The 27,154-nt window shown below is 38.7% G+C and overlaps 1 protein-coding gene across 1 annotated transcript in view; it reads right to left on the minus strand.

The window, feature by feature from the left end:
• DISC1 (disrupted in schizophrenia 1) overlaps positions 1 to 27,154 on the minus strand; it is a 186,129-nt gene that overhangs the window by 80,582 nt on the left and 78,393 nt on the right. Inside the window, 1 exon segment of the mRNA XM_010562955.1 lies at positions 24,034 to 24,218. Coding sequence (XP_010561257.1) covers positions 24,034 to 24,218 — 185 coding nt within the window.

Below are 27,154 nucleotides of genomic sequence, written 5' to 3' on the forward strand. Positions count from 1 at the left end.
AAGATGTAAATCTTGTTTTTATAATCACTTATGTCATTAAACAGCCTAAATTCTAGGCCAAGTCAATGGGACCTCAGCACTTGGGATAATTTACTCCACCAGACAAGCCAAGCGAAGGGAGACTCTCGAGACACACAACAGCATCCTAAGCTAGCTTGCTGCCAGCTTCACCACCTCAGCTGTCAAGTAGTACTTGCAGGCAGATAAATTTTTCTGAACTCCTAGAAGTCAGGGCAAAAACAACCACGATGACAGATAGATTTTGCAATACTGGTGAGAAACAAGCTTTAAATAAAGAAGGATAAGAGAATTTTTGTCATCTCAAGTGACTTTAAGTATTTTTAATAGTATTTGTCCAATATTAGCTAGAAATTCCATCTACAGTGGTTACATGGCTGCCAGAAAAATGAGAAACCCAGCTGAAGATGAACAACTTCTGACCTTACATTCAGTTTTGTCAAACCTAATTGAACCTTTCATGTTGCCCTGCAACTGATTTGGACATTTGTGGGAACGACCACTCAGAAAGCTACAGAGTAGCTGATCTTCTAAATAATTTAGACTAAAAAGGGAACTTAAAGCCACCCTTCCAACATAATTTTAAATATTTACCTACCCTGCTGTTATCTTTTGGGAGGTTTTGGGGGGCATTTCTTTCCCTAGCTTTTTAAAATACTTTTTTTAGGGTGCCTTAAACACATGCCAATTGCACTGAAACCAAACATTTTTAGCATACTGCTACCACAGAGACAAGTAAGGGCATAATAGCAACAAACCCCATCAAACAAATCCAAGATTGGGATTGCATTGGAAAGCCTATCAAGATTCCCAAAGCAATTTTTTTGTTTCTTTCTTTAGAAATCAGTTAAAGACCCAAAAATGATCATCAGTGTCTGAATGATGATTATCAGGGGAAAGAAGGGACCAAAAAAAAAATGCAGGGAGGGAAGATGGGTGAAGGAAAAGAGAAGTGACAGCAATTGCATAAGGTGTTAGATACTACAGACAACATACAACTGAAAAGTTCTCCCTATGAAGGCCATTATTATGTTGTTGCTTTCAATTCACAACCTTTAGAATTTAACAGTGCTCGGGGCTCTCTGGTTTAGAGCTCAAAGGACAGCCCTGCACCCACCACACTGGAATGGTCTGAAAACCAACGTGCAGCAGCTGCATTTAACACAAACTCAATTTTAGCATGAGGGAACCTATGCCAAAACCTACTCGTTGTAGAAGGATGTAGTGACCAGCAGCATGGAAAAAAGAGATGCTCTCTGTTCTGCTGTTGGTATATACATGTTCTTGCAAAAATTAGAAGACAATTCAGAGAGAGGGAAAGCAATGAGCCCTACACAGTGCCTGCAAAACCTCCACTAAAGCTACTGTTTTGACAGCCCCACAGACCCTCTGCACACAATTTAGCTCTTCCAAGTTCTGAGCTATCACACCACCTTCACAATTAAAGTGCCAAAAAGCCAAAAATTACTTAAGGTTTCAGTGGAGTCATCTGGACAAAACTAGTGAATACTAATAAGCTTTTTCCACAAGATTTTGCAGCTCTTCAAACTTATCATGAAGATCAAACCATCATTTTTAACTTGACTATATCTTTACAATTTAATGTCTTGTATGCACGTATTACATTACATGCCAAGATAGTTTATAAGACACATTAGTTATTGGGCATAAGCTCTGGACACTCCATAAACTCCTCCCCAAAAGCATTTTTGTCATAAAATCTTTCAAGAGGAGAAGTTTAATTATATTCTGAATTCCAGAGATCTCTGTAAATTGTTTCACAGCTTTAATCTCATCCATATCTGACAGAAAAAGCAGTAACACAACTCTTGGAATGACTTTTATAAATCTTTACACAAAACTAACCACTTGGGCAAACTATGAAAGAGTGCCATCTTCACAGCAGCTTCCACAGGAAATTTTGCTTTGCATCATGGTCCCGAGGAATCAAACCCAGCTGAAATGGGCACTGTAACACAGTAACCTGCTTACTAAGGGTTTTCACAAGAGACTACCAACCTCTTTTTGCATCACCCTCTAATGTTTCCATCCCATTCATATACCCAACTCCCTCATTTCACCCTAACACTAGAAGTTCCCATCATCTCCACACAAATCCATAGTCAAGTGTTTCAGGGGGTCACGCTGTAATTGAGGGTTAATTTTTTTCCTAAACTGATCTTCACAAATTGTTCTCAGTTTTGCTCACAGCACAACATTCAAAATTGAGATACAGAAGGACAAATCATCATTTCTATGATCCTGGCAGAAATCTTGCCGTTTGTCACAGGTCCATAAGCACACCTACACAACCTTCCCCCACCAAAGCGCCTGTTTCCCTTGGGAAAAGGAAGTTAGAAACAGCCAAATCTGTAGAATTAGGTTCTGGGGAAAAAACACCCAAACAACCAAACAGTTTTGCATCCTATTGCTGCATCAATAATTGCACTCTGAACAGACAAAACTACTTGCATGTATACAGGCAGGGATGTGGATGTACACTTTCCAGTAGTCACACATAAGACCACAAATTTGGCTTCATATTCCTACCCTTGTCCAGTCTCAGCGTGAACTGGAGACGCTAGGGCACAGCAGGGTAGGCATTTTGGACACGCTAGATTAACTGTATGCATGCACGCACATCAAACAAGTACACTTATAGCAGCCTTTTAAGGACAATCGCCCAAATCTATTTCTTTCCACCTAGATAACCTTTCTGGATGGAAGACAAAGATGTGTCCCAGCATACACAGACCAAACAAATTGTACTGAGCAAAACAGAGCTGTACTCAAAATTCAACAACAAAAAGGCTTGATGAGAAGTCCTTTATAGAAGAGACTTAAATAACTCATGACATGTCACACAAACCCATGAGAAGAGAAATTGCAGACTGCAAGGCTTTGGGTTCAAAAACCAGAGGCTCCAGATCCTGCCCACCATTTTGAAATTCTCTGACATGGTATTTTCCAGGATAGTTGGGTGATTATGACTTAACTTTCAAGAGCTATTCTCATTCTTTCCTTAGCTGTCATTTTAATTGTGCATAAAAGGGGTTCAGAAACCTGCATTCATTAAAAGTGTCCACATTTCATCTTGTACCAGGTGTACTTCTCCAAAGAACAACAAGGGAGAAGTCCAGAGAGAAATGCAATCCAACTGCAAGTCCAATGGCAGGTTTTCCTGTCTTCCATACAGTAGAATTAGTAAAGTGAACTCATAAAAAAATAAAAGGAAAAAAGCCTCGCCTCACTCTGGTCAACTATGAAATTCACTTTTTCCTCTTCTTGGTAAACAAATGGCTAAACTAGCACCAAAAGAAAAATAGCTGCATACCTCAACATAACAAATCATATTCTGAAACAGTAATTCACCTGCAACATTTGTATTGATTCTCACAGATAATAATATCTCCCTCTAAAACATATTTCATGTTGTCTTCACTCCATTGATCAGGAATGTTTTATAAATGTTTCCATCAGTCTGATAAGGCTTTTAGCTACACATGCGCATCCTGCAATTTTGTTGAGCTCCAAAAAACCACAAAGGCTGTGAATGCTAAGTAAAAAGAATTCATTTTTTTTTTACAGGCTGTTTCCTTCTATATGTCCGCTACATTGCTAAGAACATGCTACACTAGATTTACCAGCAACAATCAGCTGTTTGTGTCTTCTACTAGAGAGTAACTGTATCAAAAAGGAAGGTTTTCCCCAGTGCATATTTTATATGTTTGGCACATTACTAATATTTTTAGGTTCCCTGTTCATACAGATCCAGATATTTTTTCATCCTAGCACGCTGTGGCTGAGTTCTAGTTCAGCCTGACAGATAATTCATTAACTTTTACTGACATAGTAAGTCTGACACTGCATCAGCACGGTATGTTGCATGGGCATATCAAGACACAGGTGAGCAATAACACTCATGAAAATTGAAATTGCATTTATAACACAGGTCCTAAAATCAAAAGTTTGCATTAAGGTAAGTAATCAAGAGACAGAGGCTTGAGGGCTATTAAAATAATTAACAACGTATGTCGTCTTAATGGATTACAAAGATGTTAAGTCTGACGCTCTAAAGTCAGCATACATACACACCACAACATATGCATTAGCACTCACAGTTACAGCATCTCCCTGATCCCATTTCACTGTTCCAATGAACCTAAATCCTGACTTGCAGGGAACAAGCCTAAGAGAGAATTCAAGTACCATGCTTACAATGCAGTGCTAGTTCTCACATGCAATTCCCATCAAGGTATAAAATACCACGACAGGTTGAGCTGTAGCTGTAGGAAAGTGGACTGCGACCAACAACTCATTTTACCTAGACTACCAACAACTCAGAAATATGCCGTGAGCAGATCCATCCTGAAGATGGAAATAAAGACATAGAAGGACCTGCCTTCCACTAGGAATTACCTGAAGCATTCAGCTGGCCTTCTGAAACTAAGCATGGTTGTTATGAACCAAATAAACTCTCTTAGGAAGCTCAAATCCCACAAGCAACAAAGGAAAAGGCTGCTTTACTTCTGTCAGTAAAAATTGTCATGGACAGGAAGCTAATTTTATGCATGCAGTGGTTACACAGAAACAAATCTACAGCAGTGTCAATGCACCTGCCTTGTTTCCTCCCTGTACTGACGTTTGAGGAGATTCATCCTTTATGAAAAAGCACTTTATGCAGCTCAATCACTCATTACTATACAGAGATTTTAAAATTTGGCTTCACTACATGTCGCAGCATCACCAGCACTGACCAACGATAATTCGGTTTCAAAGCAGCATTCTGGTATTTTGAAGTTAGGTCAGGCAATGCCCAGACTCATCTGGTCACTGTCTCAAGAAACATTAATTTTCTCAAAGTGTCTGTTTACAAGCGAGAAGATGGATCCACCACCCCCAGGAAATCTCGTGCAGAGACAAGGAGGGCTAGAGGCTCAGCATGACCTCTGTACTCCACCACCACCTCACTCTGTGAAGAAATCAGTATCCAAGATTGCTCTGAATCAAGCCATGCATGGAGCTGAACATGGATATCCCATTTCCCGGACAACTGTCTTTACTATCTGTTTTGCATCCTTTGCTTGAGGAAGTTTTAGTCAGAAGTCTCAGCAAAATATTCTGCCATGCTCCAACAAATCAAAAAAGTTAGCAAAGTTTTTACAACAAGTCTTCTCACCAGTTCTACTTATTACACAGCCTGTACCATGCACTTTTCCGTTCAGCGTCTAAAAGAAAAAAATGCCTCGCACTTCTCAGTACTGTTTTTGAATAGGTATATAGGAAATGTAGAATATCATTATCCCATTCACAGCAGCAGCAGTAGCACAAAATACATGTGGTATGCTCCCTCTGTGCTCCTGTGATAATTTTAAGAGTCTATTATTAGTGTGATTAACAAGGTTCAGCTCAGTTGTATCACTTTAGCAGCACACACAAGGTCTGTGAGCATACCTGTTTGTGACATTTGCCCACCGATTACATACGTTGGTCTTTTCCTCTTTCAGAATTAACTCTTCGCCTGTAAGTGCTACTTGAACAAAATTTTGAGTTTGTGAGGCATCCTCCTCCATGTGAAACAGCTCCAGCTCTTCCCTACTACACTAGTGCTTTAAAAATTTACCATCAGGAAAGGTGCCGACATAATATCCTAATTTAAATGGTTATTTTCCCCCTTGTTAAATCCTCAAGCATTTTGAATACAGCACCAGGGTATAATAGAATGTGAATAAGTAATGAAGGATAAAGAAGTGGATTTAAATAAAATATCCCCTATTACCATTCTTAATTCTTATCTATTGTTAAGACGACAGCCATCTGGAATATTACAGCAAGGTGTGCATTCAAGAAGACCCCAGACAGAACAAAATGCAATTCAAAAACCCAGAATAACAATCGTAAATCAGGTTTTTAAGAGGACGCCTGGCTACCAAGAAATCCTGCAACTGTGTCAATTTATCTTATTCCAGCCTGCATTTTGCTGGACGCAAGGCTGGCGATCCGAAGGTGAGGGTAGGATTCTGCGGGACGCTGCTGTGGAGGGGTCTCCGCTAAGAGGGGTTCCCCTCCCGCAGCCCACTCGCAACCGTGCGGGACGCGTCTCTCGCAGCAATGCCGCCCTCTCGTGCTGCCAGCACGGCAGAGGAGACGCTCGGCCTCCGAAAAGCTATCATTACTTTAATTGCAGATTAATTACAGCCTTTCACCAAGGTCAAAAGGAACATTTGGAGGCAGCATAAATGGTATTATGTGGAAAATACATAATGTTAAAAAGCTTTTTTTTTTTTTTTCCAAATGTACAATTTGACATTTGGTGCCTTAATGAGTACAGAGCTTGCCTCTTAGTGTAAAACCCTGCAGTAAGGCACATCTCTTGTGTACAAAAACAGTGGCTCTTTTACCCACACAGCAAATAAAATTCAGCAAATGTAAGGCTTTTCTCTAAATTAAATAATTCTTGAAAGTACTTTCTATTGAAATTAATTCTTTCCCAAATGATACTGGCCAATAACGTTATGCTACCTGTAATTATATTTATGTGGTATTTGTAAGAACATCAAACTTTTAAATGGATCCAATTCAGAAGTAATGGAAACAGCAGTGCAGAGTGGCTGTTGAGTGCAAGCAATAAATCATATAAATTGCATAATTACAACTTCCCATGGCTCCAGAGACAGTTTGCACTAGGAAAAGCAATGAACGATAAAGCAGGATGAGTTTTCTAAGCCCTAAAAGGAGAAAGCTCTAGTATGGTAGTCAGGACACAGAGGTTATAAGCACAGTCACTCCTCCAGAGCACGTTCAGCTACTGGGGACCCACCACCTCCCTCCAGCCTTGCCCTGTCCTGTGGGTCAGGGCACCCAGAGAGGTGGATTCAAATCCTAGACACAGGAGAAACTGAATCCAGATACTGCACACTGAGATCGCAACCTAACCATTGGGCCACCTCTTCTTTAAGGGAGGGAAAAAAAAAAAAAAAATGGAATTCACCTGATTCTGGAGGTTTGCAAGGGGAGGAGACTTAAGCTTTGCTTTAGGCTGAAGGAAACATTTCATGCATTATTAAATCAAGAGCTTCTTCCAATCTACAATACATTCTCTTCAAACATATCCTCGGTTTTCGTGCCTCCTCCCTCCCAGCCCCTGCTTAAATTCTTCCACTGAAGCTTTTTTTTTTCCCCTCCCTCAATTTTCCAGTTCATTAGACAAAATGAAAAATAAATTATTTGCAGTATCCAAATCACAGCTACCCCCTCAGGACAATGGGGGAAGAGCCCCTTCCCTTTTTCTTCTTCATTGTAGCTGATTTACTACCAGTCACAACTGAGGGGAGCCAGTACCATACCCTGCCAGGCAGGGAAGCGCCTGCTTACTGCTCTCTGATAACGCAGGCACAAAGTAAGTGGCAAAATAAGAACTGGCACAAGGCTTCTCATAATACTTAGTTAAACTGGCGTAGCTGATGATACAAGACTCCAGTGTATGCTACAACAGTTTAACTTAATGTTACTCTCTCTCTGCTAGCAAATTGCTCCCGTTTTCCAACCAATTTACGGCCCACATACCTACTCTGCTGTTATAACTGTTTACAGTAAATCAGATTTGCCTGTGATTCTTGAAGCAGTAACTCTCAGCAAAGGGGACAGCAAGAACATATTTCAATCTAATAAAAGAAATGATGGCAGACTAAGCTCTCTTTTAAAGAATGCCTTACCAAAACCTACAAAGAGATTGTCATTTCATGGAGGCGGGGGGGTGGTTGCCGAAGCTGGGAAGAGTTAAAGAGCTTTCTGTCACTCACACATAGTGTGCTAAAAATAACAAAAATAATGTGTGAAGAAAGCAATCACCTACAGTAGGAATGGGGAACAAAAGCTAAATGAGTTTTGCTCGTGCTAGTGACCTTTGACTGTTAGACAGTCAGATAACTTTTCCTACCTAACCTCTTATTGCAGAGTTATTCTTGGACAGCAACTCCTCTATTACTACGCTTTTTACCTATTTTATAACATTAAAAGCTCACAACACTCAGACTCAAACTATTCCCTGAAGAATACCCTATGTACTGAAGCAGAATTCTTCATTAAACAATAATTTTAAGTAGGTTGTTTCCGGAAATATATCTTTTTGCCTTTTTAAACTTTACAGCTAATGTAATTTCCAGAAATATCTTGGGTATACAACTTTATCACCAGTTCTACCGTTCAGCAGCAAAGCACCATGGAGGAAAAGAAAGAAAGAAAGAAAAATTCCAAAGCCAAGTCATCCTGGGCTCCTCAATGCTTAACATAGCAGAACTACCCCTCTGTGGGGACATCACACTCTGCCTTGAGAGCTTAGTACTTTATCACAGCTCAACGTGTCCTTTTCTAAAGGGGAACTGAAAGAACAGATGGAAACCTGGAAAACACTGCTGAAGGAAACACATACCTGTGATGTGCAGTGGCACAACTAGGCCAGGGTTACCCAGCCACAAACCCTTCAAGCACCACACTGAATGGGGATAACGGGCAGGGTAAGAAAAATAGCAGGTTTGGGATACGGAGACTGCACAGCAGCATACATCCACCCCAGAGCTGCGCAGAGTGTTGTCTCTAGCCTGGTTATCATTAGCAAGAGCAGACCACCTTATAGCAAGGGAGAGCAGTGTTTTGAGTGAAGGCGTTTCATCCCAGCATCCACCTGTTCTGGGACAGGAAAAGGACCTGGCAGTATCAAGCACTACTTAACTAAACAGAGATGGGTCTCCTTCTGCTTTGAGGATTTCGGATACATTGCTGCTGGGAGCGGGGAGTGAAATACTGTCAGTTAGTCCCTGCTGGTTTACACTGCACAAACAGTAAAATACAGCCCTGTCCTGGTTTTGGCTAGGATAGAGTTAATTTTCTTTCTAGTAAGAAATTTTCTTTCTAGTCTGGTATAGCGTTATGTTTTGGATTCAGTACCAGAAGAATGCTGATAGCACACTGATGTTTTCAGTTGTTGCTCAGTAGTGTTTAGACTAAGTCAAGGATTTTTCAAGCAAGAAGGCTGGAGGGGCACAAGGAGTTGGGAGGGGACACAGCCAGGACAGCTGACCCAAACTGGCCAAAGGGGTATTCCATACCGTGGGATGTCATGCCCAGAATATAAACTGGGGGAAGTTGGCCAGGGGGGTACATCACTGCTCAGGAACTAACTGGGCATCAGTCAGTGAGTAGTGAGCAATTGCATTGTGCATCACCTGCTTTGTATATTCCAATTCTTTTATTATTATTATATTGTCATTTTATTATTATCATCAGCAGCATTATTTTCTCCCTTTCTGTCCTACTAAACTGACTTTATCTCAACCCACAAGTTTTCTATTTTTCCCCGATTCTCTCCCCCATCCCACTAGGTGGGGGGAAGTGAGTGAGCAGCTGCGTGGTGCTTAGTTATCAGCTGGGGTTAAATCATGACAAGCCTAAAGAAATTTCTTAGGATAACAAGAAGAGGTATGTACACGGGCAAAAGAAGCAGAAATAGCTTCCCATTTGGCTTATGCTCTTCCACTAAACTTCTAGGCTGGAAAAATACTTGTCAGCAAGTATTGGCAATTTTTAGAGCAACCATCGAACTACCAAGTCCACAAATCATGCAAGTAGAATGAAGAATCTTTCTGTAATTCATGTTTGCTACATGTGGACTGAAACAAGGAATGAGCCTGATGTGTTTTTTAAAAAGAAGTAATGTTAAGCATTAAATGTGGAAAGCCTGGTTAAACTAGGGAAAAATAAAGATAACAACAAAAATAATTTACAGAACAGAAAATTAAATTAACAGCAAAGTCTGTCCATGCAGCTTACTTCAGGAACCATTTGCATCAGAAAAACTATTAGAAATGAGAGATTAGCCTAATAAATTAAATGAAATTATTTTGCACATACACGGATACAAATTAAAAGACTACAGAAAATGCAGAAGGTTTGAACAGAGATGAGGAAAGATAGAAGATAAATAAAGGAAAAATACATGTCAACTGGACTTAGGAAGGTGAAAGCTTACAAAGAAAGTAAACCTGTAACACAAGTAGGAAGAACAATTAAGGAAAAAAAAAAAAGGAAAAGTTGTCAACAATTTAATGCCCAGATTTTAGAGCTAAAAACTTTTTTTCTGCTGCAGAGATGCATGGCATTTATCAGAGATGGAGAAGTATTAAAGCACATGCTTTGCAGAATATTAATGCTAGAAAGAGGGTGTAAAATAAACACAGAAATGCCAAAGACTACAAACTCTGGGGGTTCAGAACTTTTAACACAACTCCCAAAACCCAAGAGAATTTTAAAAGATACAGATTTGCTTACTATTTTATATTTCTTTGAAAGGCACAAAAGGATGCCTGGTACCCTACCTAGGGGGATGCTACAGAAGCAGAACTAATAAATGTATACCCTGACGGTTCTCAGCTGCAGTTCAGCATTTTAGCACTATGACTAAGTATTCTAACACAGGAAAAGATCCTGGTGCCCTGGTACTTTGTCCTGCAAAACTGTGACTATGTCTTCCATTTATACCAGTGAATATTGGTTTTCAAGGTCAGGCAGACAGCTTGTAAAATACTCTTCGCTTTCAGAGTGTTCTGTGTTTTCCTGCAGTCTCCATTTCCCTAACCAATCCACTCATACGCTACATAAGTAACCTCAGCAGGGGTCACCATGAGAGGCAAAATGCAAGCAGCATAAGAATGAGATAACACCTACATACTGTGCCTTTGAGGAATTAAACAAGTCAGAGAAGACTTGGACATGGCAGCTTCTTTTAAGAATAAATAAATCAGGTAGAGAGAGTGGTCTTGGTGAATTGTGCACTGCCCTGGAAAAGGTGTGAAATTGTGCTCCATGTGATTAGGAGCTCAAATGAACAGAACTTCAATGCATTATTAAATTGTAAGAAAACAATTTCATATAGTGTAAGCTGGACAAGAAAATAAAGCACGCAGAGATTGAAAGTAGTATTGGGAGCTGGTAAATTAAAAATGAAAGAAAAAAGGGGAAAGGAAGAGAACGAGGAGCTACTGCAGAACCCAGTGAATTGTAACACCAATAGAAAACGTTAATAACATTCTGCATTGGGCTTCATTCATCTAAAACAATAACAAAATAGAAATAGCTTGTCTAGTTATCATTACATTGATAAAACAACAGTTCCAGAATGCAAGCCTAACAGAGATTATTTCATCCACTGATCCTGGACATCTGCAAAACACAGGCAGTAAGATTTCTCTGAATTCATTCCAGCTGGAACTAGGTATAAAAAAAACCAAACAGTTACTGGGAATTTACAAAAATCTTCACTGAACTCTGGCAAAAGCTAATTGTCCTGTCAGCTAAAAGGTGAATGACTCATTTTTTAATCTAAAGTTGTCAAGCTTCAATTGCTAGCCATTATAAGTGATCACTTCTGCTTTTGTCTATCTACCATAATGATCTTTCCACTATGCAGTTCTGGTCTCTGAGCAGGCAGTTACAGGCTGTCACCAAATGATCTCAGACTTCTGTTCATTAAGCTGAGCAGACGCACTAAGCACCTTGAGCCTTCCATGACTACACCTGCCTCCCAACCCTTTAATCTCCCACAACTGCTCTACAAATTCTCTTCAATTTTTGAAAGTACTGACTTCATTCCATCATTAAGCACCATCTATGACATTCCAAGAGACACGAAACAGAAATGTTAAAAAAAAATTACAAGTTCTATCTTTTGTCAACATTAGGGAAACAGCTACTTGCAATGCAAAAAAAAAAAAAGTTTTTTGTAATTAAAAAAAATGAGAAAGACTAGTTCAAATGACAAACCAAAATGTCTCTTTTTCTTCCAACTGCTGTCCAAATCAATTCTGTGATCAGTGCAGATATACTCACATTTCACTCAAGACAAACTCCAGGGAGTGGAGAATGCTCTTATCTAGCAGAACAAGAATAAAATATTGTCTCAGGCTGCCTGAGACAGCACAACAGAGGGCTCATACCTGCAACTGGTTTTAACCAGTCTCACTGGTAAAAACTATTCAGATACATGGGCTTTATTTTTCAGTTTCCTCTGGTCTATAACCCATACTGCAGACGGGTTGTAGGCAAAATGGTTTTGAGCATTAGCCAATTCACTCATGAAACATCTGCAGGCTACAACACTGACACACCATACGTGATTTTTTGGACTGGTGAAAGACTAAGCCAAATACTTGCAGAAACTGTCAAAAGCTCTGTTCAGCACCAGAAAGTTGCAAGAATAGTTGCGTCCCTCTCTAGAGTTTTGTTATATTTAAGCTTTCCCAAGACTGTCATTGCTTAGCACGTAACCAGAAAGCACATGGAGAAACAAAGAGCTATGCTAACAAAGATTCACATCCACAACTTTGTTAACACGATCTAAGGTGCCAAAAAGGGCAATACCATTTTGTACATTTCAGCCGGTGTCTAAGGCTTATTTAGAGAGCATCTCTCCCACTGGAATAATATTCTCCCACCTAAGAATGTGGCTGACCACTTCATGAGCTAATGAACAATGGTATGTTACACTGGTACTTACACAGCTTTTTTCACAGGTACTGAATAGAAGGAATAAACTTTATACCGGGGTTTAAAGAGAAAACAGAGAAACATGGTCCTAAAATTAAAAATTCATTGCAAAAGTCAAAGGGTTATAAGTTCACTGAACTAAAATCAAAGCAATTAGCTTTTAGCTTAAAAACTACAGAATAAAATACCTGTTTCTTCTTTAACAAGAGAGCCTTACCAACTGCAAAACTTATCAGTTTGTGATAAAACTGAAGGATTTCCTACTTAAAAGAATTTCTGACCAAAATCTGCTCTTTCTTATATGGACAGCACTTCCATCAAAGTAAGCGGACCTGCATGCAAGCAGCTCAGATCAGAAATGGATGCTGCAGCTTCAATATAGCAGAACATCAGAGCCTGAACTTGGCTGAAACTGGAGGCAAAACTCTAACTGATATCAATGGATCACAACTTCTGCCTCTCTATATTTTCAAAATTCTCTCGCAAACAAAACATTCAAAATCAAGAATACAAGAGATCTGCAATTCCTGCTGTTTTCTGCAGGATTTAACAAATTCAAAAGGTTCTTAAAGTCAAGCCCACAGGAGACACGGCTCATGCTTATTTCCTTTTCTCTGGCACAGAGTACAGATAATTTTTTGCTGCACAGTGTTTTAGAATACAGGAACTGGGAAAAAAATTAGTAGAGAAAATATTACTATGAATTCTGATCTAGATGTAGGATTGTTTATCTGCACAAAAATACACGTAGTTTCAGCCTGTCATTTCCAGCTCGCACTGCTAATTATATTTCATGCACCTCACTAGATAAGAGGTATAATTCAGCCAAAAGTGTATAAAGGTTGTAGCCCAAATTATGCAATGTGTCTTCCAGCTGATAACTCCAACAGGTAATGAACTGTTTAATCTTATGCAGTTTGGCAAACACTGCCTGTTTATCTTTACTCAAGCCTTCAACATGCACATCAAACCAAACATATCTTCTGCAAATACGATGACTGAATCTTCTTTTCAGTTAGCATCATTCAAAGTTTTATACGACAATATTTTTTGTATAAAGAAATAAACCAGGGTTCGAACAAAACAACAACAACAACAACAAAAATAATAGTCTTTCCAATATCCAGCTTGACGTATTTCTTACATTGCTTACCTGATCTCAGCCTATCAGTTGGTATCTGGCAGGTAATCAGAAATACTACTCATCAGTAGCACCTGCCACACATGGACCACAGATTCTGTGCAATTACAGGTGACAAAATCCCTGGTCTTACACTATTGCCTGCTACTACCATCTCCTGTGCTCGAGCATTCAGTGCGCGCTCCACAAACCTCACAACATGATTGTAACAGAAGCAGTTGTTGCCTCCACTCCTCACACAAGGAAACTGTGGCACAAATCAACTGAAACATGGCAAACTCCCCATTCCTGCTCCAGTGAGAAGAGAAATCAAACTGAAGGATACAGAGTTCCAGCTCCTGACTCCAGGCATTAGCAGTTCCTTGGTTTTCTGCCTTTTACTCCGGTTTATGTCTCCAAGGACAGAGGAAAGATGACACTTCTTGGATCAAAACTTTCAATTCCTGAACAGGAGATACAAGGTACTTAACTCTGCTCTAAATAGTAAGATTTCCATTGCCTCAGAGTAATCAGCTGGGATTTAATGGACGTACAGAAAAAGACAAAAAGCTTAGAGAAAAAAACCAAGAATTGTAAATACATTTTCTCTGGGGAATCATAGTCAGAACAAATAATCTCTCTTTCTTCCATTTAAATTCTCTGTATTTCCACTTTTGTATCTTAGTAAAAGGTGCAAATTGGAAGAGGTTTTCTATTGTAGAGCCTTCTTTAGGATAATGCATGCAACATTAACATAATTTGGGGGACATTATTTCTAGCTATTCTAGAAAGGATTACAATTTCAGTGTTTTTATTCTGTTTTCATCATCAGATATTATACCTTCCCCCATCTTTTGATAAATATTTTCCATTACTCCAGGTTTGGTTATATTTCTGCATATCTGTGGGTACAAAGCCTACAGCATGCTTGGAACCCTGTGGTGAATCAAGCAACAAACTATACAGCAGATAATAATTGTATACTAAAATGAACGAAATGACTAAGTGAAAAGTCAGTTGTCCCTATTTCACATCTTAATTACAGAAACCTTCATTTAGCTTTTATCTTTACTACTGTATTTGCGAACACCTCAAAGAAAATCTTAAACCAATAACAACAAGAAAGAATGAGGCAGAAAGATCTAACTACTCTATCTGACAATCAACAGGAACAAAAACTGGAAAAAAACCCCACCCAAACCTGTATTTCATGAGGCACATCTTGTATTCCAAATGGAATGGTATCACAGGGGTTTCTTTTGCTTAGATGTTCGTACCCTTAGATGCTCTATCTGAAAACTGCCAGTCAATATCAAAGTAAAGATGAAAGGTAATGCCTCAGAAAATTACCTGACTTTTCATTCAGTCACTGAGTTGAATTTACCATCAATGTAAGGAGGTACAATTCTTTACAAATTGCATGCATTTATGCAAGCACAGAATTAGACTTGTACGTTGTAACTTGACAACACTGCCAAAACTCTTGAATGAAAACTTTTGGGTGGAAATGGATTAATGTGCTAAGATTTTAAAACAAAATACATACATCTGAAAAAATACCTGTAACTAAAAAGTCAAACTGTCTTTACTCTCTGGTTCTGCTGCAGCATAGTCCTGTCCCAGGACACCAATTTTACGTCAGTGATCCCAGATGACCCAAAACAATATTTTCTTGCTTACAGATAGAAAAATAAATAAATAAAATCCAAACCATTAACTGAATGTAAAATGCTGTAGTATTTTTATCTTCAATCTGCAGAAAGTCTGAAACTCTGGAAGGATAACTGCCTGAGATTGGTTTCACTGAAGTGCTACTTGAAAACAAACTGACGCTATTTCTCAAACAGCCTATCCATCTCTACGCTCATCCTCAAAAGAAAGTAAATGAGGCAAAGCATCCTAAATAGCCCTTTGCACATTTTTGGGACCTGAAAAATATCATGCACATTAACGTAACTTGAACAACATACAAAAAAAAAAATCAAGAAAAGAAAGCAAAACCCTGCTGTATGACACTGAGAATAAAAACCAAACCAAATATAATGTAAAGAAACCTGTGAACGCTAGGCCAACTGTTTACTGACTTTTTCAATAAAACTTCAGGTTTTTAAGAGGCCAAACACTGTCTTCATACTTCCAACCTGTTAATGTTTCAGGATCAAGTTGCCAAATACATGCTGTAATCCTATCCAACAAGTCCAGACCAAATACATACAGGCAGTACCTCTGTGAAATAGCAAAACAAACAGAACCACAAAACCAATTACCTGAGTGTCTCAGTTACCCCATCTGTGAGACAAGGACAGCAGTATTTACCTTTCTCTGAAAAATAATTTGATCCTATCTGTTAAGTGTAACTAGGTATGTCAGCAGTTTTCATGGTCCTCTCCTGAGCACCCCACCGTCCTCAGACAGGCTCCACCTTTCTGCCTGCCTCTGAGCAGCTCCAGTCAGGTCAGACACAACTTTATCTTTCTGCCAAAACTGGATTTATCTTAATACAACATGTAGAAATGGCAGCTGTACACCATCAGAAAAAAGACAGCTTCACAATGAAATAAAACAGAAAGTTCAGTAGCATGACAAGTACTATCTGGTCAAACTCCAGAAGTGGCAAACCTTAAAGAATGTCTGTTGCTTATCACCAGGGCTAGTATTGTGCTAACATAGTTAGAATTGCATAACGGAACCTGTTCCATCTGTCCGATGAACAGAAGACACTTTATTTTTTCTTTCTTTTTTAATCCTAGCTTTCTGGCATCTTAGCATCTCATTCCTTCTGAAACTAGCTACAGTCATCAAAAAAAAAAAAAATTGTGAAAGTTCAATCTGAGCCCGGTATCTCAGAAGATGCAGCTGCAGAATTAGAATCTAATGATTAAAATTGGTGGTATACACTTCCAAATTTATTCCAAATTCACTCATCTGTGTTGCTTCGTATTTATCCTGTTGCAGCTGAGCTAAAAAGCAGAGTAATGCAGAAACCTCGAGCAGAGATGGCAAACCAAGAATAATTCGATATTACACACACCCCAGAAGTTTAATGCATGTGTATGTAGCTGGCAATAGCATTTCAGCTGTAAAGGAAGAAGTTCGCAGGCATACCGTCAGAACTTTCCACTTGTTTGTTTATATGTGCACCTGCACATTTACGGAGTTGATGTTGCCCATTTCTCCTTGCAGCAGAAGGCTGTTCAGTAAACACTTTTCACCGTTGGATTGCACTTCCATGATTCCAACAGAGCCACTCTATGTTTCTGTGGCACTACAACTTAGGAAACCTTGATGTCTTTACTGCCTATCCTAGTTAAAGGTGAGATCTTTTTCCCTGAAGAGAGCCAGCATAAAACCAAGCTCTATTTCTTGCACCTAGTACATAACCACCTCTATGACTGCAAAACCAGTACCTGGTCATTTCAGGAGTTACTATTCTGTGTGTAATTAGGTCATACTGCTGTCTAAAAGGAAAGAGTATTACACAGGTATATAAAACATTTCAATAAAGTTAATAGTATCAGATCCTAGAAGAAAGAGAGAGAAGAGAAGCTCACCTTTGAGCATCAACAGAGAAATGGCCTGATCAAAAGACACCCATAGATATCAGTGGGCTTTGAACCAAGCTGCTGTGTCAGTTCAAGTTGCCTGAACATGTATTTCATATTTCTGGCATTACAGATATTTGCATCTAATTATACAGAATGGCCAGATTAAATTTAATACCTCCATTGCATTTATATAAACTAAACCTCTATCCTCGAAGTGAAAACCATAAAGTATTTACATATTTAAATGAACACCGCCAGACAAGATGACCTTTATAATCACCATTATAAGAAACACAATTACAAGTGACTCAAAACATACGGCAAACTTAATTATGCTAAAACAGACTGGTTTCCAATCTTTTCAATCCTGACAAAAATTGATGTCTAAAAAAATGTATTACATGTTTTAGTTGTAGGAAATGCTTAGCAGAACTTACTCTTCATATGTTACTAAATTATACAGATATTTATCAAAAAAGGCAATTCCATAACACAAAAAAACCTTAACTACTCACAATTAAAGATTATTTAACTGAGATGATGTTACTAAAAAAATGGTTTTACTTATTTTATATAGATTTTGTGGAAGCATGACATGGAATGAAAACCATTAGTCTGAATTTGATCCTCAAAGGTTGGTAACAATCCAAAATGCAGTGACTACCATTACAGAATTATAAGACCAAAAGATGTATATGGGTATACTTAACCTGAAAGATCCCAAGTGCTTTAAAAAATGACCCAAGAAAATGAGAATCATGCTCACAATCAATGAAATGCAGACAAGCACACAATATGCATAACAGTACAAGTCCAAGCAAATGCAGAAATACCAATTTTTCAAACGAAACAGCGGAGAGAATACTGATGAGCAGAGTGCAATTACTCATGCTGTATTTGGCCATGACAACACAAAAGAAGCTCTGCAAGGTTGGGCTTCTCGGGGGTTTTGTTGTTGTTTTTTCCTTTTCTTTTCTTACATTGACCTGGCTTTTATATGCTGCCTGACGGAAGGCTGCTGAGCGCTACTCTGGAGCATCAGTTGAATGTCAGCTCAGGATAAAGGCTGCTACCAGCTGCAGTGCCAGTCCCGTTCCTGCATCACCACTGAGGTTTTTATATTTTCTGTGAAAACTACACAGAGCGAATGCTGGCTAAATCTGACAAGATCACTGTTTAAATAGAGATGGCCATAGACATAGGCGATAAGCCATTCCATTTCACTGCTCACTTGAATGACAACAAGCATTTCACATAGCTATGACATGCAGAACGTAATGACCTTGCACAAATTAGAAGTGGACATACAATGAGACTCAGAACAGCTTCTTCCTCATGGAAGCCCATCTGTTACACGCTATGTGGTTCTCCTTTAATGATTTATTTAAACAGAAGCAATCAAAAGGTTCAGCTTTTCAGTTTAGAATCAGATAATCACTCAGACACAGGATGAACTGTGGAAACAATATGGAAAGCCCATTTGGTGCAGAAAAACCAGCACTGAGGAAAAAAAATTAAAACCACCATCCGAAAAATCAGTAAAGGAAAACATGCAGTTGCTTTTGTTGTGTCATACGCAGATATTGAATTGATATTTTTTGAAATAATTAGAAGTGGTATAAAGTTTTTAATGATCTTTAAACATTTTCAAAAAGCATTACAAAAATCAGTTAGGAAGAGAAATAGAGAAGCTTTTGTATAACAGCTATTATTAAAAACAAATATTTAAACTAAAAAAAAAAAAAAAAAGAAAGGTTTCCTAGTGGGAAGCACACTGCATGTACTTCTATTATAAGACTTTCAGTGTTGAGTCTGTCAGAATAAAAATGTGTCTTTAAAAGAGAACAAAAATGCTTTGCAGTAAATAGTCATTGACAGTTTGGTAAATCACATCCTATACAATTCTATATGAAGCACAGAACCTGCTTTTCATAAATATTTCAGTATGCAAAGCCAGTATTACTTTAAGCAGCACCAGTAGTGGTTTCTGCTGTCCACATGACACTAAGCTTCAGACTAATTAATTGCATCCTCCATAACGGCCAAATATGCAGCTTTTTGAGCAATGGCTGTAAAAAGCCTAGGAGAATTTTTGTTACTCTTTGCAGCACATTCTGAACACATTTTATTCTTATGTAGCTAAATAAAAACATGCATTTAAAAAAATATTTAAAAATGGACTTGGATAGGTTTCTCTTCTGTTAGAGGACAAAAAGCTACAAGATATTCTGTGAAAGCATGCAGAGTATGTGCATTGAACAAGAGGAAGAAAAAACTGAGTGTGAAAGAAAATTCCAGCTTCCTGAAAACCCCCTTTACTACATCTAATTCATTATTTAATAAATATATCTGTTCAGTTCCAGAAACCAGCCTTCTTGCAGGGTGAAGCTAAGAGCTTCAGGACTTACAGGAGCAATTTCTAAGACAATAAAACTCAGTGATGTCAATCAGAGTTGAGCAGTAGAGACTGAAGTATCAGCTTCCAAACAATAGTTTTTTAAAAAAGGGTTAAAAAGCTATTTTGACGCGCATGATAGCCTTTATTTTATATTTCCTCTAGAAATTAATTCAGTATAGAAATTCTACTTAAGATGACTTGGCAAGCACAACCCAGCAATTAGATCACAAAATACAGTCCCCCTAGTTTTATGCATACATGCATTATTTACCAGGACATGCTTTCCCAAAAGTGTAATAGGGGCAGAAAATGGCTGAGTGCAGCCACAAGAGGAATTCAGCAAATGAGGCAGGAAAACCTGCCCGTCAGTACTGGTAATGAGGAAACCAAGACAAGAGGGTAGGTTTCATTTCCAGCCCTGGGTTTCAAATGCCAATCAACCCAAGCTGGGATTTATAAGCGCAATCCAGCAGTTTGGCAGACAGATGAGTAATTAAGCTTCACTTGTCTGGAACACGGGTTTGGTTGTTGTGGGCTGCAAAGCAGTTCTCTTCCTTGCCATAACAGAACCTTCTGACTGTATAAGGCAGATCCACTCAACAGTAAAGCACAAAACCTTCAGTGATTTTCCGAGAACCATTACGTCTTAGGCTATAGCAATACCTGCAGTCTAGAAGAATGTAAAGCTCACACAGAGTATCACTTGATTTCCAATCTGTTTATTGCAAGTGATTAATTCAATCATGATTGATGCTACAGCAATCAGGAAACTTGGTTTCACCACCATTTCAGGTAAAATTACATGACCTCTGTGTCCCTGGCTTTCCTATCTGTAAAATAGCAATAACAGTTGATCACTTTTATAGAAGTGTTTTGATGCCCTCAGAAGAAAGCTACTGTCTAAAGGGCAAATCAGTACTATTCATCCTAAAATGCTAATAAATAGCATTACTCGTCGATGCTTCTATTATCCAATGGGAAAAACATTTTTGAGCATCTCTAAAAATACGAAAGGATTTTTGTCAAATCTCCTTTACAGGGAGCACTGACAGCTCTCAGCACAGTAAGCCAAGCCCGATTTTTGCACTACATCTGCAATATCTTTTATACTTGGGCAGCTGGCACAAAGTGAGAAAATTCATTAACATGCTAATGATGTGTCCTATTTAAAATTCCAGCTCTGATTATTGTGTGATTAAGTCTCTTCCCTTGACGTCTGCTTCCTTATATTCTGCATTACTGTGAGAAATCAACAATTATTAATGAAGTAAAGAATAGGTGATCAATTTATACACAAGAGAAAGACAAACATACACACGTATTTTAGCATTTCCATTTCTTTGTTCAATGTTTTCCAGACAAAGTGGTATTATCTTCAGTAAAAAAAAAAAATAAAAATTCAAACTAAGTTTTCAGGAAGTTCACAGGCACAAAAGATAACAGTTCCAGTGCCAGATGATGTAGAAATAGCCATGTGTAGGAATACCTGCACAGAAGGCTTAAAGGTGATATATTAAAAAAAGAGGAAGGGCTCCTGATGCAGAGAAAGAAGATTATTCCTTGGAAACAAACATGAAAGCAAGAATGAGGAGACAACAGCTCCAGTCAATACAGTTACCTTTCCTGGAGAAAAATGATGCATCTCCTTTCTACACTGAAAGACATATAAACCCACTAACATTTAAACTAGCATAAACCTTCAAAGATGAGAAGACTACGGGACCTCTTTCTCTACGTTACTTTTGATAACCTACGTTTAGTTTATGGATGGATGCCTATTTCATAAAGAGTTGAGCCAAAGTGTAGCACAACCATGCCGCAAGGAGGAATCACAGGTACATCCCTAATGCACACCAGGACACGGATCAGCCAGACTAGACCAGATCTTTTTTGCTGTTTAAGTTAGCATGGCTAATTTGCCCTGAAGGGCTCCCTAATGAACTCTGGGTAGACAGATAGTAAAAAAAGCTGGAGGATAGTAACATCCTCAGTTCGTAGAGTTAGATGGAGAAAGGATTTCTCTCCCTGGCTTGTAGCTGTAGAGGGAGAAGTCAAACTAACCAGGAATGGGCTGCACCAACCCATGGGACCAACCACTCACACAAATTTAACCCGCAGCACAGAGCAGCTGAGCCCACGCTGCACTACTAGCTCAAGCCGCAGAAGCATTTTAGGAGCCATTTTCCTGCCAGACTACCCTCTCCCAGCATCACAGTGTCACCACCAGCAGCAGGTCAACACGTTCCCCATCACGAGCCCCACACCTGTGCTGCATCATCCCTTACACCAATGCTGGCACTCCCACCATGAGCTGGTGGGTCTCACGGGTGTGCTAACACCCCACTCACATCAGGTTTCTGGTCAGCACTGGGCTGGCATATGGGATGGGGCAAGAACAGAAGGAAAAGGCAAAACTACTCGTCTCAGCAGCAACATGGATTTTACTGGCTTAAATGAACCACAAAGCCTGAGGCTGTGCAGTAAGTCAGGTCGGCTACCCTGACACAAATCGCACCCATCACAGCGCAGACAAAGCCAACACAATTATCTCCAGTTCTTTTGAACAACAGCAAAAGCAAATGGTATCAAAATTGCATTCCAATTGTTTATGCTTTATTCCCCAAACATGCAAGTACTGTACAAAATAACAACTGGTTCAGAAAAGCGGATGCCATCTTTAAGATACAATCTATTTACTGTTTTCCATAGAGTATCAGAGGGCTTTTACTCAATTAAACCCGTTGGTATTAAACTCATGCTAGTGTTCTCAAACCTAAATGAGTTTCCATTTGTTAAAGGAGAAAATGATGTAGCTTACATGCCAAGGGGGCAGCAACAAAGAGGAGGGAAGATCTCAGACTTCAGTTTACATATCTCTGACTAGTATGTGCTTGATAGAGTTTTATTTTACACAAGAGTAAATTTCTCCCTGCGCCTACAGAATCACAATAAATTAGAAGAACAACCCACATAGTAAACACCCAGTATTTTGCAACTTATTGTCGTAAATTGTAGGACAGGAGATGTCAGACCAAGAAGATGCCTCATTACAGCTACCTAAATGCAAAGGGAACAAAAAGAATCTATGAACTACAACCAATCCTGTTGCTTCAGCAAGACTCTTGCACAGCTTTTGTTTGAAACCCTCCTGAAGAAAAATACAAATGAAAAGTGCATGTGTATTATAGGAAGTTTAATTGTCCTAGAAACAAAGGAGCAACAAAATGGACAGATTGGGAAGTCAGAACCCCCTTCAATTCACTTGCAAATCCAAGCAATGAGGAAGCATGGCCTGATGTGGGGTTGAATCACACAGCTTAGGTAACAACTACTTTGAGGAAATAATTTTTTAAATTTTTAACCATCTAGTTTCTAAGAAAGTTCTTATCTAGTAGAGTTTGTGTGTATGTACATTCATCTATGCATCTTTAAAATATTCTCTTAGATGTATTCCATTGCCTACAAAACTTTTTGTTTCTACAATAGCTCTTGCCTGTCCACTTGCCTATGAGGAATCTTCATATACTTTTAAAACAGAGGCACTTCCCTCTCTTCAACCAACCTACTGCTCGTAAGATCCTGAAAAAGGAAAGACATTTCAAACCCCTAGAGCTTTAAAGTAGCTCTCAGATTTATACTTAGCTGTTTAGAGGTAACTATAGTAACTGTACATTGTAGTCAATTAAATGTTATTCAGCCTTTTCATTTAATCAGGCAGTAAGGCCACTTTATCTACTTAACTTCAGGAGAGGGTACAGCAGATAAGAGGATAAGCCAAGTCTCGGAATCAGTAGCTTCCCCAGTAATTGCATAGAACTTCCCCAATTCCACCGTCACACTACAACCCAAGCACACTACTTAACAGTTTTATGTGAGCTGTTTGGCAAGCTGTTTAACCCCCATCTCAAGCAGAAATTTACAAAGAGAACTCTTGCCTTCAGAACCAGGCACCCCTTGTACCTCATGCGTTCAGACTCATCACTAAATATGTTATATATATATACTAAATATTTAGTTATATATACTAATATGGTTCTACTGTCACAGCCAAGCGCATCTACTGCTTCCACATGAAAGTCTACATATGTTTCTCTGTATTTGAATAACTGCACAGTATCATCAACATTATTATTACAAAAATAGGCTTAGAAAAGAAAGTTTTTGAGAAGTGGGCTAAGATAGATCTCCAAAAGCTGTATATTTGCTGGGATAACCCTTCTCTCCATCAACTTCCCCCACCTCCAGTGGATACAGCTGAGAGCATGTTCAGCATGTTGTTTATCTAGGTCGTGGCCAAACTTTCCTCAGAAAAATTGGTACGTTTTGTGAAATGCAGGAAGGTTCATCAAACCCAGTAAACTTCTAGGCGATCACGACTGAGCAAAAGCTGTAACAGCCTGCGAACTACTTACCAAAGGCAGCTTCTCCTTGTTCAAGTTCTTGTTTCAGTCTGGTGTAATCATCTTTAATTCTCTCTAATTTTTGGACATTTCTGGCACTCAGAACCAACAGTTCATTGAGAAGTCCTTCCAGCCCCTCCTTCTCAGATGTTAATGATCTTATTTCTTCTGTCAGATCCTTCGCGGTACTGAAATTACTTCCTGCATGTTTTGCGGGAGCAGGGGGAAGAGGGAGGAAAGAGACAATGAAGCAGACACTTGCAACATCAGTAGGTTACACAGCAAACAAGGGAAATTAAGCAACTGTACTTCCCAACATCAACCAAAAGACCAATTTTGGAGGGGGCGGGGGGGAGAAACTGCTTTGCAAGCATCCATCATTTTATTAACACACTACAAAAAGAATCATAATTGTAGCACATTTAAACTTATACACACAGAAATATTTTTTTTATTATTGATAAAATTTACATTTTCTGAGAAAACCTTTTCCTGAGGTCCACACTTCAGAAAACATCATACTGTAATTCACTGATCATTGCAAAGTCTGTCAGACCATTTTTGTGTTTTGGAGGATACTTCAACTCACAGTATTTTTGAGATAGATACTATCAATCTGCTAGATCCTGAAGTATTTCCTCCTGCAACAAAGCAGCACTATGCCGTTGTTCATAACAAGCACCAGAAGGTTGTTTATAAATGACCTGTTGCATTTCTTAAGTTACCTGCACCCTGTGCAAAGGCCATCAGGAGATGTTCTGAGACAACATATTTAAAAGTCAAAACTCTCCACTTCTGGCTCTCCCTGAAGCATGAAACCTCAGAGACCGGCAGAATACCTCAAGTATCACCAGCTCACACTGCTCTGGAATTTTTAAAAATGTTTGGCTCCTTTGGACAGGGATCCAGAGTCCAAAGTTCAATTCCCAATCGGTTTACAGTGTAGCCTAGTAACATTTGCCCACTTAACCTTTCAGAAAACCATTTTTATAAGGACTTGGAGAGGAACGTTTCCTTACTTCACAGAGAAATCTTAAATACAAATGTATGATGACAGTGAGATGCTCACGTATTAAATGATTTTTAAATAGCAGCAGAGCAACTATTACAATGCTACATTTATACAGCTGTACCTGTATCTCTTCAATGATTCAGCTACTTGGCTGGGGAAAAAAACAAAACAAAACAAGCAAACCAGAATCCCACAAACACCTACAAAAACCCCCACTGTAATCTAAAGAATACTTGACAAAAATAATTTCCGTGTAGATTTGCCCAATACAAGACAAAAGATCTCTAGCACAAGATTTAAATTCTAGCATCATCCTAACTTGGGAAAAATGTGTTGGTATGACCTAATAAGTAAAGGTGTCTAGTAAGTAAAGGCACTTTAGGAAATTTAGCTTTGAAGCAAATATTAATGTAAAGCACATCCAGTCGCACATATGTGTCATCAGCTTCTGAAGTATATGCAATGACTTTAGACTCCTGAAATAACTTTATAATACCACCAGCATTATTCAGATATAAAGGTGTCCTTTGGCTCTTCTTTCAGGAATATAATAAACTGTTGCTTATTCACAACAGATCAATTAAAAAGTTTATTTTAGACATTTTGGTGTCTTTCATTTAGTTCTAAGGCTATGGTAGTTTCAGTCAACCCCTCTTCCTTGCTTAAAGCTGACTTTGTTTTGTTTTGGTTTTAGAATTTTAAAACTCCCCTATTTCTAATTCTCAGCTAAAACTCTGTTTGACAGTTCTATCTCACAAAGAATTATACAATTAAATAACTATAAACATGCTTTACGAATAGCAAGATCTTATGGCTTACCAGTGCATTTATTAGGAAACAACAGCACAAATCTTATTATCTTAACCTGTCACCTGTTTCCAAATGGGGAAAACACAGCAGCAAGATAAGCAAGACAAAATCATCAGAAAAATGGCAGATATTCAGATGCTTCTAAGGCAACAAGACTTAAAATTAAACTGTGCACCTTTACTTCACCTGAACTCATTCCAAGCATCAACGCACAAGAACCTTAATAAAACATAAAAGTAAGAGATTCTTCATTAGAATCTGGAGCCTGCTCTTACATTTCAGAAGACAGCAAGGAAAAAGGTATGATATTACATATGAAAGTTTTATACATATTGAATGGATCTTAATCCCCAGAGGGGAAGTTCATATCAAAACTGAGGCTATGAGGAAATGGCATCAGATATACATACCCAAAAGCCAAAACTGCCTCACGCAGCTCCCCCTGACAGCAGAAATGTCTGGAAGTCTGCAGTGAAAATTCAGAAGAGCATATACAAACTCGTGCACCACAAGTGCCATCAGTGACCTCAATCACAGCAACCAAAATAGCTGCTTTCAAAATGCCATAAGAAGGTTGATTTAAAAATTAATATATAATCCTTAGCTGCCAGCGTTAAAAAACATGCCCTCCTGGGATTTTTTGTTTGTTAAGAGACAAAATCACATTGGATGCTGTAGAAACATTCTGAAGACACGTGTCAAAATACTTTATTCTACTAATATCCTGAAAATGTTAAATCTCCTCTTTTTGATGATAAAATAGTTATTTTGCCTAAGTAAACACAATAACTGTTACTTTGTCAACCACTCAGAGCGATGTTTTATATAGCCATACAGCTGGGAGAGTTCTAGTTGGGTGACACTAGATAAATAAAGTCAGTCCTGACTCTTCCCAGGAAACTCAAAAAATCACTGAAGCTAATAGGACTGCTCACTCAGTAAATCTGTACAGAGACAACAAAACTAAAGAATTAATACTCTAAGACCAAAGCTGAGCTTCTGGTCTAAACCAAGACACAAGACAGGGATTCTATGAGAGGGACTGAAGAGTGCAATGCCACTTCTCCCATCCTTCCTCCTGTCTCGCAGTGACACTTACTAGCGATGTGCAATTTTAGCCACTGCATACATGTTCATATAAACACACTGGGCACAAACTGGCACACCAAATGGGGAAACCCACAAGTTCAGAAAACTGTATATAAATGTCCAGGCTAGAAAGTCTGTTGCTCTATCAGAGCTTAAATCTATTCTATTTCAACTTGAATAAATACATGGAATCAACAGTGCTTGGATAAAATGGGGGGGGGG

The sequence above is a fragment of the Haliaeetus leucocephalus genome, unplaced genomic scaffold, assembly GCF_000737465.1.
Source record: "Haliaeetus leucocephalus isolate CR32 unplaced genomic scaffold, Haliaeetus_leucocephalus-4.0 Scaffold162, whole genome shotgun sequence".
NCBI lineage: Eukaryota > Metazoa > Chordata > Aves > Accipitriformes > Accipitridae > Haliaeetus > Haliaeetus leucocephalus.